Genomic DNA, 18,863 nt, shown 5'->3' with positions numbered 1-18,863 from the left:
TGGGACGTGACTTAAGTTTTCTCTGCAATCCACGTCGATACTGAAGAAAGCACTGTTTCGCAACTCGTTTGTATGCGTGATTGATCCTGACATAGTGACGTTGAAGGGATAGTGTGCGGTGCTTGGTGAACTTCCTAAGAGCGGCTCTCTTTCTGGATTTCAGTCGACGAAATTCGCTCATATGCCATGGTGGATGGGTCGTATGATGATGAATGTTTTTCGGAACGTGTCTGTCAATGATATATGCCAAAACATTGGAAATAGTTTGAGCGGCGGACTCAATGTCAACGGTGTGCAATAAGTCGTCACAATCTAAATTGGAGAGTAACTCGCCGATACTACCATGGTCGGTGGTGAAATATTAAAATCATGCATCAGCTTAGTACTTATTGTCACCAGTAGCGGCGGGTGGTGACGATCCAGTCTCACCAGAGGAGTGGGCGCCTCGCATAAGAAAGGAGCCATGTCCTGGGCGCTTACAAAACAAAGATCCAAACTGCGGTTGTTCTGGTTAATAACATGGTTGATTTGAGAAAGAGTGGCTGAGCTGTAATTGTCCAGAAGGAGCGAAGCGTAGGAATGGATGACAGAGTGATTCTTGTCAGGAGAGAGGAAGCCGTTGCGAGTTTTTTTTCCATGAAATCCCCGGGAGATTGAAGTCACCAAACACAATAACTTCATCGGTTGCTTTGGCGGTATACAAAACAGAGAAAACCGATTGGCAATGGGTTTCGATGAGGTCACGCTCCCGTATACGGTCGGGATGAAAGTAAACCGCACAGAGAAACAAGGTACGATCGCCCAGTTTAATCGACGTCCACACCTGCTCTAAGCATTTCCAAGCATACTTTTCTAGTAACCTCGCTCTAAACCTAGAATTTATAGCCACTAAAACACCTCCACCTTTAACTTTCCGACTATTAGCAGCATTCCTATCGCAACGGAAAACTTCATAATCGTCGCCGAACACCTGACGAGAGAGCGTGCGTGAATCCAACCATGTGATGTCGATGATGTGATGTTCAATTTTTTCAACTAACTGCATTTTTTCACATCAATAATGTGGAGGCTTAAAATTATTAGTGTAAATCATTTGTGGAATTGAAAACTTAAAGTGTGCTTGTATGAAATTCCTTTGTACATGCAACGATGACTAGAGACACAGTTTATTTTATTTTTATCTAAATTGTCGTTGCCCCCAAAGGAACGATTTCGTTGTATAAACTAAATGTTATGTTCAGTGCGCTAAGTATTACAACAAAAGATCCACGACTACTTCCCTGCAAAATTCCCACTCTGGACCACTATGAACTGTTGTAAAATATTAATAGGGGCGTTTTTGCCTTGAAATGGAGGCCTAGATGACTTTTTGTAAATTTTTAATAAATTTTTAACATATTTTTGCGGATTTATCATGTAGTTCCTCGAAAAAGAGGTTAAACATATGTTTTAAACTCCCGACAGTCGTTTTTCCCCGGGGGTGTATCTTACACTATTTTACGCATTTACGACGAAGATTATAATTGTTTGCGATATTAAGTGGCGCTATACGAAATTTTAAACGATTTCAAACTCGATTTGTCACATAACCTTACTTACCTTTTGAGATCAATTATACATCGAAACATACTCTTGAAAATGTTTGCTGATAATCTGCTGATTTACCCCAGAAACCAATTATCAAATAAGGCTGTCATCAACTTATATTAACATAGTTATGAGTAGATAAAAAAAAATGCCAATCAGTTGCAAATTCAGTTATCTAATTCAATTCTAACATTCAGTCCCTTCGCAACGTATTCCAGTTTAACAAATTGTTTTGATTTGAGAACTTCTTTGCAGTTTTGCCGCATAGATACCGGCCTTCCACTCCAGCTGATTTTACTATGTGAATCCGAAACCGTTACCACGTAACGGTCTGTTGCTTCCTGTGTTCCGAGGTGCCAAAGCCAATACAGAGCCTGGCTACTGGCTTCAATGCACCGAAATTTAGCAAGGAAAAAATATGCATTTTCCTCAGAGACGGCAGTTGATATCAATTTGTTGCTATCATTTACACAATTACCATTAAAACTATTCTTGTGCCCTGAGCTGTTTTTGTTATAGTCCTCTTCGCCAGTTGTGCATTCTGGTACTAGGACGATACACGTTACACAGGATTCGTTGAAATTAATACTAAGTTGGTCGCCAGTGGCTGCATAATACTGAACGACACTCGTTTGATGTGATTTCTGCAAATGAATTAATATGTCATGTTGATTTTTCATTTTACCACACGGCTGTCCGGAAGGACAACAATATTGGAGAAGCAGCGGGACCGATGATGGTGTCAGTTTTGCGATCCTATGTGCTGTTAGGCCGACATTGGTGGTTGCACAGGTATTTGCTTTTAATTTTAACGACTGTTTGCATAGACGATGGTCGCGTGAAAGCAACGGTAGTCTAGCGCTTATTTGCTGTAAATTAGATGACTTTTGACCTGCTGGACGTTTCTCACCTGCAAACGAGAGGTAAAACTGACATCATTGGTTGTACTTTTAGAAATATGTAAACATGAGAGGATAATATTTCAGACTGCTGTTAGAACAATTTAGTGCATCCAATCAAGTGATGCGCTTTTTGTTGGAAATTTTCATCATTATTTCCATCCAATGCACTCAACACATTGTGGTGTGTTCAGTTCATTGTAAAAAGCTCATCGTTTCAAATTTAATGGTTCAAAGGATGAAAACTGGTAAAACATATTGTGCGGAAATTACCATCATGCTGCCCAAGGGTTTGCACAAGGAAATTAAATAACTTGTCAGCAACTATGCATCGTCCCCGGCCTAGTACTACCCGGCAGATTGGACATTTGGTGCTCTTCGATCGACATCCAGAACATATGAGATGTCCATGACAGCACTGCCACGAGGGAGGTCGGATGATGTCTAAACACACTGGACATTCTAGCAATCCTGCTATGCTCTGAAGACAGCTTGCAAATCGTGACAGTGATTGTGGATTGAGGTTCTGGAATTATATTATTGTCAAGTCATTAAACGTGTTTATTTAAAAAAAAATTATAGAACTTATGAAAATAATCAATCCATTTTACTGGAGACATCTTCTATGACTGTTATTTATGGAGAACTAACAAGTGCCGTGAACCGGGGTAAAATTGATCGAAAATATCGAAATAAATTTCTACAAAAAGGACATTGATCAACTAATGCTAATTAAATCAGCAGGGCTGAGGACTCAATCGTTCTACATAACTACTTATAATATTGAATGTTTTGATGATTTTTAAGAAATATGATAATTTCAATATGGGGTGAAATTGATTAACCCTAAAAATAGCTTCCCAATGCAGTTATAATGAATGTGCTTTATAAATGCGTGCTACCTGAAACCGAATCAGACGTTAGAATCCTTGTGTGAAGTGTATTTCAAGCAAAAATTCCAAAATATATTTCTTAAAATATACAGTTGCGCCTAAATGCAAGCAATTTCTTTAAAATAATAAGAAATTTGTCGAAAATCCTCGAATTTCTTGGCATTGGAATCTTTTTTTTTTTCATAAATGTTTTAATATTTCAACTTCAGGTGACACTAAATTTAATCACCAATCCTAATGACAATCTTCGATGCAGCCCTTTAATTGTTTGTTTGAATGATGATATTGTAAGCTATTGAATGCCAGTAAAATAAAATTTAAAATTATGCAGTGAAAAACACTTTCTTATTGAGAAAACTACATAAAAACAATCACTAGAATCCCTTTATGAAATACTATCAAGATTTCTCATGATAGGGGAAATGACTCTAAGATTGGGCCCATCGCTAAAAATCTGCCTTTTATCAATTTTATCTAAATGAACGCGTCATTGGGACGGTACTAATGGATATTTTTGTCGCTATTGAAAATTCAGTCGATTGCTGAATTTATCTATTGGCCCAAATTAGGGGCATTTAGGCCGACATTTCATCCATTTCCCTCATCTATTATCGGGACAGCTGAAACGCAAGACATTTTGTCCAATTTCACCCAAGTGATCAATTTGCCCCCGGATTACGGTACTTGTAAGTCGCGCGCGGTTACTTCCTGCATTCGTAATTATCTCAGAATAATAAACACACAGCTGTAGGCATCTAGTGTTGATACTGCTACAATTCAATCGCTACATACGTGTTAGTAACAACTTTCAATTTATTGGCGTTGATCAAGAGACAACTAAGCTGCTCAATGTGTTATATAATACAGATGGAAATGAATTGATTACCTGTGTAGTAAATTAAAGATACAAACTTACATTTTTTTCAAATCCAGAATTCCACAGCATCAAATTAACACCTGGTGCAGGTTTTGCGTTTGTTTTTCCATTTCTGACTCGTTTCGCGATGTCAACAATTTTTAGACCTAGTAAATCCTCGCCATTGGCCTGAAACAAAACAAAAACAAATTTAATTCAAATACGTCTGTAGGTACATCATCAGCAACAAGAAAATGAGTAACTTTTAAAAGGCTGCAATATTTTGTCGTTGGCTGGCAAATGACTGGGATAATGCGTACCACCGGTACTTCGCGTACTTAAAGGTTATAAAATAGACCCGGCTTTGGTCGTATGCTGACAGGGAAGGGGGAGCTACATCCTTTTCGGAGGATGTGGCTGAATACGAAATGCTTCTCCCCGAAAGCTATACCAAAGATGGCAGTCCCATCACGGCGGATAGGAGACCTTAGGCCATCCACCAACTATCTCCGAAACCTTCAGATTGTTATAGAAACCTATAGTGAAAGATTACAAACTGATTTTATGGCAACGACTTTTAGCGCTAAGCAACGGACAAGAATTGGAACATGGAATGTACTGACGCTAGCCCAACAGGGTAAACTAGCACAACTCGCCAGTGAGGCCCGCTGTATGAAGCTAGAAATCCTGGGACTTGCGAAGTGAAAGAGCTCTCATAGTGGAGTTGGCTTTCTGCTTAGCGCCCAAGCACAGGCTGCGCTCATCAAGTAGGAACCTATCAATGAGAGAATAATCGTTGCCAGAAAATTACCATAATCCAATGTTATGCGCCAACCGATGCTGCCGAATTGCAGGACAACGAGAACTTTTACAGTCAACTGAATGCTGTCGTGGATAAGACTCCAAGAGGTGATATCAAGATCTACACAGGCGACTTCAATGCGAATATCGGCTCCGACAACTCGGACTATGAGTGCATTATGGGACGCCATGGTCTCGGAGATATGAGCGAGAACGGCGAGCTGCTTGCAGAGTTTTGTTGCAACAACGACATGGTGATCGCGGGTTCGCTCGAAACTTTTCAACTTTGGGAAGACCACGCTGCTTCAACTGAGGATCCAACTTTCGCCTTCTTGGTGGAGTTTTTGGAGAAGAGGACAAGGGTGCTAGACGCGGTTTCATAGAATGCTGTCGAATCAAGGAGCGGTTGACAGAAGACTGAGGTCAGGCGCCAGAAAGTGGTAGCTCATGCTGCTACAGAGAACGAGAGAGATGTTCTAAGCTGCTGCTATTGTGGAGATAACCATTACTTGGGTCGATGTGGAAAATTTACGACGATGACTTTGAAAGAAAAGCTGCAGTTCGTGAACAGCAAGCGATTGTGCAGCAACTATTTTAAATCCGGGAATTGGTTCCGAGGATTCAGTTCAAAGTACAGCTATCGCGCGCGACTGCGGAAAGAAACACAATTCGTTGATTCCCTCTGAGCAAAAGTGGTGGCGGAAGCGGTTCTCAACTCCTTTTGGAAAATCAACTAAGCAGGGTTATAGAAAGGCGTTATCGTCAAATTAGGTTACAAACGACCAACCCGGGGGCAACTTGACAACTCCAGTATATTTCCCGTGTGGTTCTGGTGGTTCTGTCAAACTCACAAGTTTTCAGAAGTGTTATCTGAATAGGACGAGTGCGGAAATTATGTATCGTAAATGAATTGCAAGTTTAAAATTCACCCACCAAACCAGAACGCGCGTGTGATACACGTGAAGTACGACGTCAAAATTAACATCAGCGACATAGGAAGTCCAGTCATTTTGATATTCAGTCGTATGCACAATTCATAATCAGTTAATGATTTTTTTTTATGTAATCTCGTATGTCTTTGAGCAGAACAGAACCAAAAGCTTAAACATATGATTTGTAAATCGAAAATATGTGGTTGTCATCGAGTTAATCGAAACAAATGAGAATTGAGCGATAATACTTTCGGTGATTTCGACTACAGTACTCTAGTAAAAGTATGAACGACTGTCACCAAAAAAATGAAAAAAAGTTGATGAACAAAGAAAGAATGGGTTTTCAGCAAGTAAGAGCGTACTTATTACAGTATCCTCTGGCTAATCCGACAAACTTGTGCAGCTAGTACTGCATAATGTACAATTTGAGTTACTAGCTTAAAAGAGTACAACGATAGTACAACGGTGTAGTTTGTTCGTCTGTCGAAGGTCAATTTCAGCCGTTTACTTTACTTATCCCGTAGGAGAAACACGGGAAAGTAAACCTTCATTGCACAACTATGTTCAAAGCAATATTCTGAAGGCTGTTCAAATTCAAGAGCAAAATAGAACTGAAGAAATCAAAGTATTTTGATTGCCATTCGATGATATAAGATGAAACTCATTCAATCGGTTCAATTTGTATGGATTTATTGAATTTCACCACGAAATTCATGAATTCGCTCTTTTCATATGGCATTCTTGCCTGTTGTTTGACATCCACACATGGTGAAACAAACCCTTTGTTTACGTTGTGTGGCGACATCTACTGTTTGCAAGTGGGTACGTGAAAATAAGGTTATCTGTCATCCTGCCGGGGACTTGCAAACGACGAAGAATCAGACAAGAGGACGCGGAAAAGCGGGAAACGGTAGGAACATACAACGTAGGGACTAAGGTGGAACAACATCAAGCGTTTTCTAGGCTACTGTTGTACTGAGGGAACATTGAACAAGAACATTTCGTGAAAACAGTTACCAGAATGGAGGAGGGGCGCTACGTTGTTCGCTTGCCAAAGCATGTTAACTTCGCACCGATGTTGGGTGACTCCAGATCAATGGCACTTACATGTTTTTTTTATGGCTGGAGAAGCAGTCATAACGGAATCCAGAGATGCGTAAGCAGTACAATTCTTTCATACAGGAATATCTCGATCTAGGGCATATGAGGGAAGTTCGTCAGGACCAGGGTGGCCAGATTATTTTTTTTCATTATCGGTAGCTTCTCAAAACATTTATCGGTAATTATCGGTAGGCCGTCTTAAGAGCAACCGTAACGGTCGTTGTCATTTGCGCCTTTTTTTTTTTTTTTTTTAACTCTTTATTTGTTCCAAATTCAAAATAAATTACATTTCATTTTAACCTAGGTGCTCCAGTTACTGCAGTAACGTACCAGCCTTAATTGTTATGATATATATCTAAGTGTTTTTACATTGTTCATGTCTTGGCTATTCAGTATTTTAAACAGGTTTTTTAACCTGCATGTCAGTATAACAATTGATATCTTAAAACTAAAAACTAAAACTAATCTTATCTAAGTATAAAGGGAATTAATCGTGCAATTGAGGATTGCAACGACTTTTGCCTGAAATTATTAATTATTTTGTTGGACATTTGTGCTAAAGTCTCAACATTCGAAATTCTATGTACTTCGGTTGTACTGTACCAGGGAGGCAACTTCAAAATCATTTTCAGAATTTTGTTCTGAATCCTTTGAAGTGCTTTTTTCCTGGTAGTGCAGCAACTAGACCATATTGGTACAGCGTAAAGCATGGCCGGTCTAAAAACTTGTTTAAATATTAGAAGTTTATTCGTCAGGCAAAGTTTGGATTTCCTGTTTATAAGAGGATACAAACATTTTATATATTTGATACATTTGGCTTGAATGCCCTCAATGTGATCTTTAAAAGTTAATTTTTGGTCAAGTATTAATCCAAGATATTTCACTTGGTTTGACCAGGAAATTGGAACTCCGTTCATAGTGACTATGTGACTACTACTAGGTTTCAAAAACGAAGCTCTAGGCTTATGTGGAAATATTATAAGTTGAGTTTTGGAAGCGTTGGGAGAAATCTTCCATTTTTGAAAATAAGAAGAGAAAATATCTAAACTTTTCTGCAGTCTGCTGCAAATAACACGAAGACTTCTTCCTTTAGCGGAAATGCCTGTGTCATCAGCGAACAAAGATTTGTGGCAACCCTGAGGCAAATCAGGGAGGTCCGAAGTGAAAATGTTATACAATATAGGCCCAAGAATGCTACCCTGAGGAACTCCTGCTCTAACAGGTAGTCGATTAGATTTGGAATTTTGATAATTTACTTGAAGAGTTCTGTCAGTTAAATAATTTTGAACTAATTTCATAATATAAAGTGGAAAATTAAACTTTTTCAATTTAGCAATCAAACCTTCATGCCAAACACTGTCGAATGCTTTTTCTATGTCTAGAAGAGCAACTCCAGTTGAGTGGCCTTCAGATTTGTTTGAACGAATTAAATTGTTAACTCTTAAGAGTTGATGAGTAGTTGAATGCCCATGGCGAAATCCAAACTGCTCATATGCAAAAATTGAGTTCGTATTGATGTGAAGCATCATTCTATTCAAAATTATCTTTTCAAAAAGTTTACTTATTGAAGAAAGCAAACTTATTGGACGGTAGCTAGAAGCTTCAGCTGGATTTTTATCCGGCTTCAAAATTGGAACAACTTTTGCATTTTTCCATTTATCAGGAAAGTATGCCAAATGGAAACATCTGTTAAATAATTTTACCAAGAAAGACAAGGTACTCTCTGGGAGTTTTTTGATGAGGATATAGAAAATTCCATCATCACCTGGAGCTTTCATATTTTGAAAATTTTTAGTTATAGACCTTACTTCGTCCAAATCAGTCCCCCAGGAATCATCAAAAATATTTTCCCGAGAGAAAATATTCAGAAAATCCCGAGCAACCTGATTCTCAATAGGACTAGTAAGACCCAAACTGAAATTATGGGAACTCTCGAATTGCTTAGCAAGTTTCTGAGCTTTTTCCAAATTTGTGATCAAAATTTTACCACCTTCTTTAAGCGCTGGAATAGGCTTTTGAGGCTTCCCTTAGCTCAGTCGGTAAAGGCGCAGCTACAAAGCAAGACCATGCTGGAGGTGGCTGGGTTCGATTCCCGGTCCGGTCTAGGAATTTTTCGGGTTGGAAAATTTCTCGACTTCCCTGGGCATAGAAGTATGATTGGACTTGCCACACAATCATATCAATGCAAAAATGGTACAGGCATCGAAAGCTCTCAATTAATAACTGTGGAAGTGCATCTAGAACACTAAGTTGAGAGCACGCAATAAGCTAATATGCGATATGCAATAAGCTTGAAATGCGAAGAAGAAGAAGAAGGCTTTTGAGGTTTTTTCAAAATTTTTGTGAGTTTCCAAAAGGGTTTGGAACTCGGGTCTAATTTAGAAATATTATTTTCAAAAGTTTTGTTCCTCAGGGCAGAGAATCGCTTTTTAATTTGTTTTTGCAAATCCCGCCAGATAACTTTCATGGCAGGATCGCGTGTTCTTTGATATTGTCTCCTACGGACATTTTTAAGACGGATCAAGAGCTGAAGATCATCGTCTATTATAATTGAATCGAATTTAACCTCGCATTTTGGTATTGAGGCAGCTCTTGCTTCAACTATAGAAGTAGTCAGAGATTCAAGAGCATAATTAATTTCATCTTTGGTTTGCAAAGGAATGTTTGGATCGAAGTTATATTCCATAAATGTTCGATACTGCTCCCAATCAGCTCTATGGTAATTGAAAGTAGAGCTGTTGGGATTACAAATTATTTCTTGGGATATTTCAAAAGTTACTGGAAGGTGATCAGAACCGAAGTCAGCATGGGTAACCAATTGGCTACAAAGTTGACATGAATCAGTTAAGACCAAATCAATAGTGGAGGGATTTCTTGCAGAAGAAAAGCATGTTGGGCTGTTTGGATATTGAATAGTGTAATAACCTGCAGAACAATCATCAAACAGAATATTACCATTGGAATTACTTTGAGCATTATTCCATGAGCGGTGTTTTGCATTAAAATCACCAATAATGAAGAATTTAGACCTATGACGGGTAAGTTTCTGGAGGTCACCCTTGAGAAAATTCTTTTTCTGGCCTACGCATTGGAATGGCAAATAGGCAGCTATAAACGTAAGTTGTCCAAATTTTGTTTCAACAGAAACTCCCAAAGTTTCAAAAACTTTGGTTTCAAATGAAGAAATAATTTTATGTTTGATTCGTCTATGAATAATGATGGCAACGCCACCACAGGGTCCATCAAGACGATCATTTCTATAAATCAAGTAATTTGCGTCCTTCTTAACCTTATGGTCAGGTTTAAGGAACGTTTCAGTTATAACGGCAATATGCACGTTATGAACTCTCAAAAAGTTAAATAGCTCGTCTTCATTATCTTTAAGAGATCGAGCATTCCAATTTACAATATTTAATGCTTTAAAATCCATTACTGAATTTTAAAGTCATGACAATATTATTTGCAAATTTTACTCCAGTTTGAATAGCATCAAACATGGAGTTAGATTTAAGCATATCAGAAATCATGTCAATTAATGAATTCTGTAAAAATTCCATTTTGGGGGCAGTAATGCTTCCTAAGTCAAAATTGTCAAAATTTCCGTTAGAACGTTGGTTAGTATTTTGATTTCTACCCGCTGCAATAGCAGCATAGGTAGCTCCATTAACTCGCTGAACATTGTTAGCAGCGAGGGGAGTAGGTACAGATGAAACATTTGAAGCAGGGGAGATATTTGTACCTACGGGTACGAATGTAGAATTTGTTGAGCGTTTCCTACCTGACGGTTAGAACGAGATTGTAGGATCGCTTTGCGAGTCTTACATTCCCAAAAATTTGATTTGTGGTTTTCACCACAATTTGAACATTTAAATTTCTTAGGATCTTCCTTCACAGGACAGTCGTCCTTTGCGTGAGAGGAATCACCACAATTCATGCATTTAGCTGGCATGTAGCAATTTTTAGTTCCGTGACCCCATCCCTGGCACTTACGGCACTGGGTGAGGTTTTGGAAATTTCCTCCAGTCTTCCTGAAGTGTTCCCACTTCACTCGGACATGGAGCATAAGGCTAGCTTTTTCTAAGGCCTTAAGGTTGTTTAGTTCACTAGACTTGAAGTGAACTAAATAAAAATCATTAGAAATCCCGTTGCGCGAATCGCCAGGACGGGATTTCATTTTCATTTTGATTACTTGGAGTGGCACAACTCCAAGTAATTTTGCCAGTTCATCTTTGATCTGATCCAGGGATTCACCACTGGGCAGTCCTTTCATGACAACCTTGAACACACGTTCAGTTTTGGTGTCGTAAGTAAAAAATTTGTGTTTCTTCTCAGTAAGATACTTGAGAAGACATTTAATCTGTCCAAGGTTTCAGCCAATACACGGCATTCACCCCGACGTCCAATTTGTAGTGAAAACTTAACTTTCACGAAATTCAAAAGTTCCATGCGAAGAGCATGGAAATCGGTAGTGGTTATCACAATAGGGGGAATCTTTTCCTTCTTGGCATTAAGCCGGGAAAGTTTACTAGAATTTTTCTTGGATGATGGATCATTCTCATCATCCGTGAGCAAATCAAATTGATTACTCAAATTAATTTCTTCAGAAGGGGGGTCAAGAGTTTGCCCCTTTCTTTTGCGTTTAGGCGCCATGGCGGCAGTAAATTTTTATCCAAATCGACTTCCAAGCAGATTACTATAAGAATCTGAAGGATCGAAGAGGAATTTTCCAAATCGATATCCAAGAAGGATTACCTCGGGTAGGGTCCAAACAAGGATCGAAGAGGAATAAGAGTTGAACAAGATAGAAAATTTTTACAGGTTGAGCACTGAAAAGTGCTGTTTAAATTTGTTGTAGCTTTAGGTAGTAGTAACACTTCCTTCAGCAAAAAGCAAATAGATCCGCACGGCAAGAGAGCACGATGCGGACTGTCATTTGCGCCTTTATTTTAACAGCGCACGGCGCTATCATATTAGATAATATTCACTCTTCTCCACACTAGTCGCTGCTATCGCGGTTATCAGTATACTCGCCGTAGACCGTACCATTAGTGAGCATTTAGACAACCAAGGCATTTGAACGTCGTCAGTATAAGATTTGAAATGATCAATATGGACAACTATTTATTTGCTGTGTTTTTCTGATTCGAGCGACGACGACCTAGAATTGGTGAGTCGGATGTTTATTGTAACGCAGACCATGGCAACCGAACCGTCATATTTGCGAGAAGAAAACAGGCGCACCGGAAGACGACCAAACATCGATAGGTTGGCACAGGAAGGAGCTGAACGTCTTGTGGCGGATTATTTGTCGAATAATCCAACCTACAATGCTAATCTATTCCGAAGACGGTTCCGGATGCATCACGAACTATTCTTGCGTATCGTATCGTGGAAAGTGCACAGGCTGCAAACTACTATTTCGTGTAACGAGCGGATGCCACTGGCAAGATAAGATTAACGACTTTGCAAAATGCACGGCAGCTATTCGGCAATTGATATGGATGTCGGAGTCAACGGCTCGTAATTGCATGCTACAGTTTTGCCGTAAAGTTGTTCGCGTATACGGAACACTATTTGCGAGCTCCAAATAGGGACGACTTAAGGCGGTTGTTCGGCGAAGGGCGTAAAAGAGGGTTTCCTGGAATGCTCGGTTCGTTGGATTTTTGTCACTGGGAGTGGAGGAATTGTCCAACAGCTTAAACCGGGTAATACAAAGGAAAAGGGAAGAAGCCGACAATTGTACTAGAAGCAGTAGATTCTTACGACCTCTGGATCTGGCATGTCTTCTTTGGTATGCCAGGGTCTACGAACGACATAAACGTATTGCAGCGTTCACCGTTGATTGCGGATGTGTACTGCGGCAGGACTCCTCTACCTGGTAGATGGGATTTACCCTCCCCTTTCCACATTAGTTCAAACGATTCCGGCCCCAGTTGGGTAAAACCGAAACGTAAGTATTTTTCAAGCAAACGTTAAATGTTATTCCTTTAAACCATCACGGAGAACAAATTATAGCAGACGATACTTGAAACCCTTAAGGGGGAGGGGGAACAATACAATTCTGCTTTAATCGTGTCGTAATCAATATTTATATTTTAAATGCTAATTCTGACTACACGGAAAACAAAACATGGGTATTGAACATATTTCAAGATTACTAAAAATCTGTGATTCTCGGTAGGAAAAGTGTAAAATCGGTAGTTTTTAACCTTTCGTCTGTGAATCTGCAGGCATCACGAAAATCGGTAGGACTACCGGTAGGTCTGGCCACCCTGGTCAGGACGAACCTCGGGGGGAGGATAATGCAATGAATGACCGAAAATTATTCTATCAACCCCACCACGCTGTACTGAAGGTATCCAGCACTATTACCAAAGTACGCGTTGTATTTGACGGATCTGCTTGTACGGATAGCGGATATTCGTTGAATGACTTTCTTCTTAAAAGGTCCTACGTTTCAGGATGAATTTCTATGTCTGCTGCTACGTTTCCGGAAGCATGAAGTAGCACTTGTCGGAGATGTACACGAGGATGATACTGGACTGATGCACATCTTCTTTAGGTTCTCTGCTGATGAAGTAATAAAGGTCTTCGAGTAACTTACAGTAACGTACGGGTTGAAGCCTTCGTCGTTCTTGCATTGCATCAACGCATTGCATCAGTTGGCGGCGGACGAAGGAGCTGAATATCCCAATTCACTAGTGAAAGATTTCTACGTGGATGAATATATTGGTGGAGCATCCAGCGTGGAAGGAGCTATCCAATTACAGAAGGATCTAGGCACTCTACTAAGGAAAGGAGGATTTGGTTTGCTAAAATGGTGTTCAAATCGGCCAGTGGTTTTGACTGGTATCCCTGCCGATCATCTAGGAACAAATCTACCGATTTCCTTCGAAATCAGTCCGGAAGAGAAGGTGAAAACTTTGGGAATCACCTGGGAACCCGGGACTGATCAATTACGCTTCAACTACGACGTAGGGGAAAATGAGCAAATCTGGAATAGAAGGAGCATCTTTTTGCTATTGCCAAACTCTTCGATCCATTGGGATTGATTGCTCAACTAATAGTTACGGCGGAAATTATCTTGCAGGAGCTAGCTTTGCTGAAGTCTGGATGGGATGAGCCTGTTCCTGTTCGAGAAGAAATGGAAGGCTTTCCATTCACATTTGGGAAAAATCTCGGAACTACTAATAGTCGAATTGCCTTTGTTTCGAATAGGATCGATTTACAATTTCACTGTTTTGCTTATGCTTCTACGTTAGCATACGGTGCTTATTTGTGCGTGCAGGCGACGGATCAAGCAGGAAACGTGCGGATTAAGCTATTCTCGTTGAAGTCACGCGTTGCGCCACTTAAAAGATTAACGTTTTCAAGGCTGGAACTCTGCGCGGCTAGAGAAGCTACTCGTCTTCACTCCAAGGTGACAAAGGCTCTCTCATTGGATACTGTACACTCTATCTTCTGGTTGGACAGTACCATTGTCTTGCACTGGCTACGAGCTCCTCCCAACTCATGGCAAACATTCGTCGCTAACAGGGTTTCGACGATTCATACGCTTGCGTACAATCAACCATGGCGACATGTTGCTGGAAAGGAGAATCCTGCTGAGTTGGTATCTCGGGTATTAGCAATAGATGATTTTCTGCAAAATCAACTGTGAAAGAAGGGACCGTTATGGCTACAGGAGGCTGAAGAAACTTCGCCGAATCAGGTTTTTTTTCTTCTGTTCGGGACCTAACACCACTGCGACCAGTTATTTGATCTATTGTAGTATCCTTAGTTTAGTGCATGTCGTATTACTCCATCACTATTGAGAAATGATGAAGTATTCGATTTTTACAGTTGTCATTCTCGCATTTATCGCAAGGATCCGACTCTATTTATACCCCGCTATTAATACCCTTCGGAGTGTTGAAACACCCTCCAAAGGCGCGCCCCATTTGTCAGTCAAAATTGGATTCCTTAGCAACAAAATTAAAGAATGACACCGATAATAACCATGCATCAGAACCCTAGTCTTAACCACTTCAAACTTATAGGCTACAGAATCAAGCTTTGCCGACGAACAGCTAGAAACCCGTAAGACTGTCCACAAAGTTAACCTTGACTCTGCGTTCTTCGTTAACCCCACTATTGAGGATTGTCGCCTATTGTCGTCGATTCTATCACAACTGTCGTCATCCAGATAACCGCATAAGTACCGCTGATTTGACTGAAAAAGAGATACAGTCAGCAAAACTGGTTCTTGTTCGAATCGCCCTGGCTAAACGATTTCCTCAGGATCTACGTAACTTGCAGTGACAGCGACTAGTTGATTTCAAATCCGAAACTTCCACTGCAGACCGTTGTCTGAAACGAGGTCTGAAATGCGTCAAGAGTTTTGGCCAATTCACGATAAGCGTGTCGTAAATTCGTTACTCCGAAAATGTGTTCGTTGTTCCTGTACCCATCCAACAACCGTTGAGCAACCGATGGAACAACTTCCAGCAGGTCGTGTCGGCTAGCAATGAGCGATCTTGGATCGAAACATAAAAGATCGATTATTTTGGTTCGATTAGTCTATTTTTTGAATAGATCCCAAACACGACAAAAATCGACTGGATTCATTCGATTTTCGTTTCAATCCAAAAAATGTCAGTGCATTTGCATTTGCAATTTAATATTGACCTGTACCTTGAGTCTTCAGCTCACCCTCAGCTGGGTCTGAGAAGATATACATGATAGTATGTATAGTACTGAAAGAGTATACGATGATATACACACATCTGTCCCCCCACCAAATCCAACCGGAGGCCTGTGAGATATTCACGACGAAATGGTAAAGAAAGTTATTAATCTGCATATGTACAAACATTCACTTCTTATGACATATTTCAGGTTCATCAGTCCTCTGCTATGTCAGAACTGGATCATCGTGGAGGCATATCGGCAGAATTTAAAAAAAATCTTGCAACAGCCTGTTTTCCCACGTTCTGTCGACCAGCATGGGAGAAAATCCGTAATGAATATCCCCATGTATACCCCGTTGCTCGAGACTATTTATCAAAAATGGTAACAAGTGTTCCGGTAGAGAGGCTATTCTCTAAAATTGGGAAACCACTCAGAATCGATATCGGCTCAATGCAAAACGCATGGCTCAATTAGCTTTCTTGGGATCTCTCTTGAATGAGTTTTGGGATATCTGAATCAAGTACTTTCCGTACTTACCAACTTTTACATTCGGACCATCTGTAACCGTCCGTCGAATGCTCTAAGTGATACGTTGCAAACACAGTGGCTTATGCGCCACTCTCAGATTCGAGAAAACACTGGTCGTTTCTTTTAAGTTTGCCCGACTAAGCTAAGGAACTTCCGAACGGTACGGCGTTGGCTCCCTTTTAGGGACGATCCAGTAGAGTTTCGGAACCCTAGCCGGCGCCCTTTCCAGCATCTTTAATTCGGCCATTTTGTACGGGCGCACCACTCGCAGACGCTGGTTGGTGAAATTCGAATGAAATGAAAATAGTAATTAACTACATTCTCATCTTGTATATATGTTACACTCACAACTTTTACTGCGTACGTACTAAACAATTTATTTCTATTTATTTCAAAATGACTATTAAAACCCAAACGCAATGTGGGCGGAAGCGGAACGGAAACAAAAAATTTCAAGAGCCACATGTGAAAAGGGCATACAAGCTTTTTGTAAACAAACCTTTGCAGGCCCTTCTCTCACCAACCGAGGGTCGCCCACGCAAACCAACAACATCATCGGGAAGGGTAAAGTTTCACCTACCCGATGAAGATAATAGTTTGCGTTGGTGTCATATGAGTGGCGAGAAAATGGCATAAGATGGTTTGTTTACCAAAAGCTTGTATGCCCTTTTCACAGGTTGTTCTTGATTTGACAGTTGTCACAAATGACATCAAGATGCCTAAACGAAGTCGATTTGGTTCTAACTAGTTTTCAATCCGACAAGTAAGCTTATTCGGACTTTTCTGAATCGAATCAAAATGATTGATTAAATCAGTGAATCGATTATTTTCTAAAAAAATGAATCGATTCACTAAGATCGATTCACTAAGATCGATTCTTGCCTCAAAATCGCCCAATGCTAGTGTCCGCCCTGAAAGGCCTTTTTAAACAATTTACGGAAATGGCTCTAATGTTGGTCTATGGATCTAAGATTGGGCCTATCGCTAAGAATTTGCTATTTATCAATTCTATCTAAATAACCGCGTTATTGGGACGGTACTAATTGATATGGTTGGGTTGGTTGTCTTTATTAAGGAGATTTTCAGCCAGACGCTGGTTCATCTCCGGCTCTAATTGATATTTTTGGTCGTTATTGAAAATATAGTCGATTGCTGAATTTATGTATGGGTCATAGTTAGAGGCATTTAGGCCGACATTACATCCATTTAATTTACCCTATTTATTAAATCTTATGGTACGTACGGAAAGGTAAATACATTTAGAAGTCATCTACAGTGAAAACATTCCATTTTGCGGAAAAATTTCACTAGAAAAACAAAGACAAAGGGCGGGTTGTGCTTAGTACACGGCGAATGAGAACAACCCAAATTTGAGTTTAGTTCATTCATAATCGCCAAAAGTGCAGGAACTCAGCGATGAGTAAATTTGCCTCATGTTTTTCCAGGTTTTTCATAGACTTTGAAGAGGAAAATCCCGAATTCAAGAAAAGTAAAGATTGGATTCACTCAGTCTATTGGTATTACTCCGAGTCTGAATAAAATTTTCGTCAATTTACTCATTTTCCGGCAGATTTTTTAGGTTTTCCACAGGAAACCATGAGACAAATTTTACTCATCGCTGAGTTCCTGCACTTTTGGCGATTATGAGTGAACTAAACTGAAATTTGGGTCGTTCTCATTCGCCGTGTAGGCCAATTTTTATCTAACCCCTACGACTTACCTCCAATACACAATCTCCAATCCGTACTCCAGCTTGTTCTGCACTCGATCCTGTTAATACTCCGCTAACCCAAGGATAAGGATCCCACGGTGTTCGACTGAGGTGCAAGCCCAAATTTCCACCAGCATCAGCAGGAATGAAAAGATTACGCAGGAAATAGTCGGCATTTTCCGACTGCTCACTGACCTCCTTCGGTTTATCTGATGCATTCAATGGTTTCACTTCTGCCATTATCGCTAGGTCCTATGGGTCTCGAAACCAGACCAGCAGAAGCAGTATAAAATAGGTGTTTTAATAAACCGTCTCGTCAAAGTTCACGCTACTCTGGTTTTCTCACAATTCTTTTTTTTTTCAATTTGCTTTCACACCCAACGTCTTCAGGCGCTGCCGACGGTAATCATTGCTTTCTATCCACCACGCTTTAGGTTAAGGCCACCCATTACGTCACGCTGTCAACCGCAAAATGTCGGTTGGATTTTTCACACTATTTACGATGTTGATCTCTTCGCTGTTTTATTTTTGCTTTAAAAATGGCAGAGCAATTAAATACTGGAGATGGTTTCAAATTTCTTCATGAGCTGGAGAAAGTCAATATTCACTATTAAAGGGTGCTTGTATTCAGCAGTTTATCAATCACGCGAATGTTTATGTTCATTAACATCTCATTAATCGTTATAATAATGTACCATACACATTTTCGAATTCACACCCACTGTGGCCAGCTGTTTGTTCATCTACATATATGCTAAACGTGTCTCACCAACCTGAGCAGTATGATTACGTGAAACTTCTTAATAGGTCAAATGCATGTGTCACACGCTTTGAATTTCCCCACATGACAAGTAATAATTCCATGGATGCGTGTTACTCATGCCA

General features: G+C 40.0%; 2 protein-coding genes across 2 annotated transcripts in view; both read right to left on the bottom strand.

The window, feature by feature from the left end:
- The window catches only part of LOC135704918 (mucin-2-like), a 418,648-nt gene that overhangs the window by 213,060 nt on the left and 186,725 nt on the right, over positions 1-18,863 (bottom strand). The gene's annotated exons all lie outside the window — the stretch shown is intronic.
- On the bottom strand, positions 1,755-18,737 carry LOC135704914 (uncharacterized). Its single transcript, XM_065226453.1, has 4 exons — positions 17,988-18,737; positions 4,296-4,424; positions 2,760-3,012; positions 1,755-2,497 (listed from the first exon to the last, which is right to left on the bottom strand). The coding sequence occupies exons 1-4, from the start codon at positions 18,216-18,218 to the stop codon at positions 1,755-1,757; spliced, it is 1,356 nt and encodes a 451-aa protein (XP_065082525.1). The 5' UTR covers positions 18,219-18,737.

Source organism: Ochlerotatus camptorhynchus, unplaced genomic scaffold (genome assembly GCF_037179485.1).
Source record: "Ochlerotatus camptorhynchus isolate MF236.1 unplaced genomic scaffold, CSIRO-AGI_Acam_v1.1 ptg000251l, whole genome shotgun sequence".
Lineage (NCBI taxonomy): Eukaryota > Metazoa > Arthropoda > Insecta > Diptera > Culicidae > Ochlerotatus > Ochlerotatus camptorhynchus.
The sequence above is the reverse complement of the archived record's forward strand: the minus strand, read 5'-3'. Positions and strand labels throughout refer to the sequence as shown.

Excerpts from the sequence above, each read along its gene's own strand:
- LOC135704914 (XM_065226453.1), bottom strand. The coding sequence starts at position 18,218 with ATGGCAGAAGTGAAACCATTGAATGCATCAGATAAACCGAAGGAGGTC. Across the intron at positions 3,013-4,295 it reads ATTCTGGATTTGAAAAAAAT|AACCTCAATCCACAATCACT; the intron begins GTAAGTTTGTAT and ends ATATAATTCCAG. Across the intron at positions 2,498-2,759 it reads AACCCTTGGGCAGCATGATG|GTGAGAAACGTCCAGCAGGT; the intron begins GTAATTTCCGCA and ends TCTCGTTTGCAG.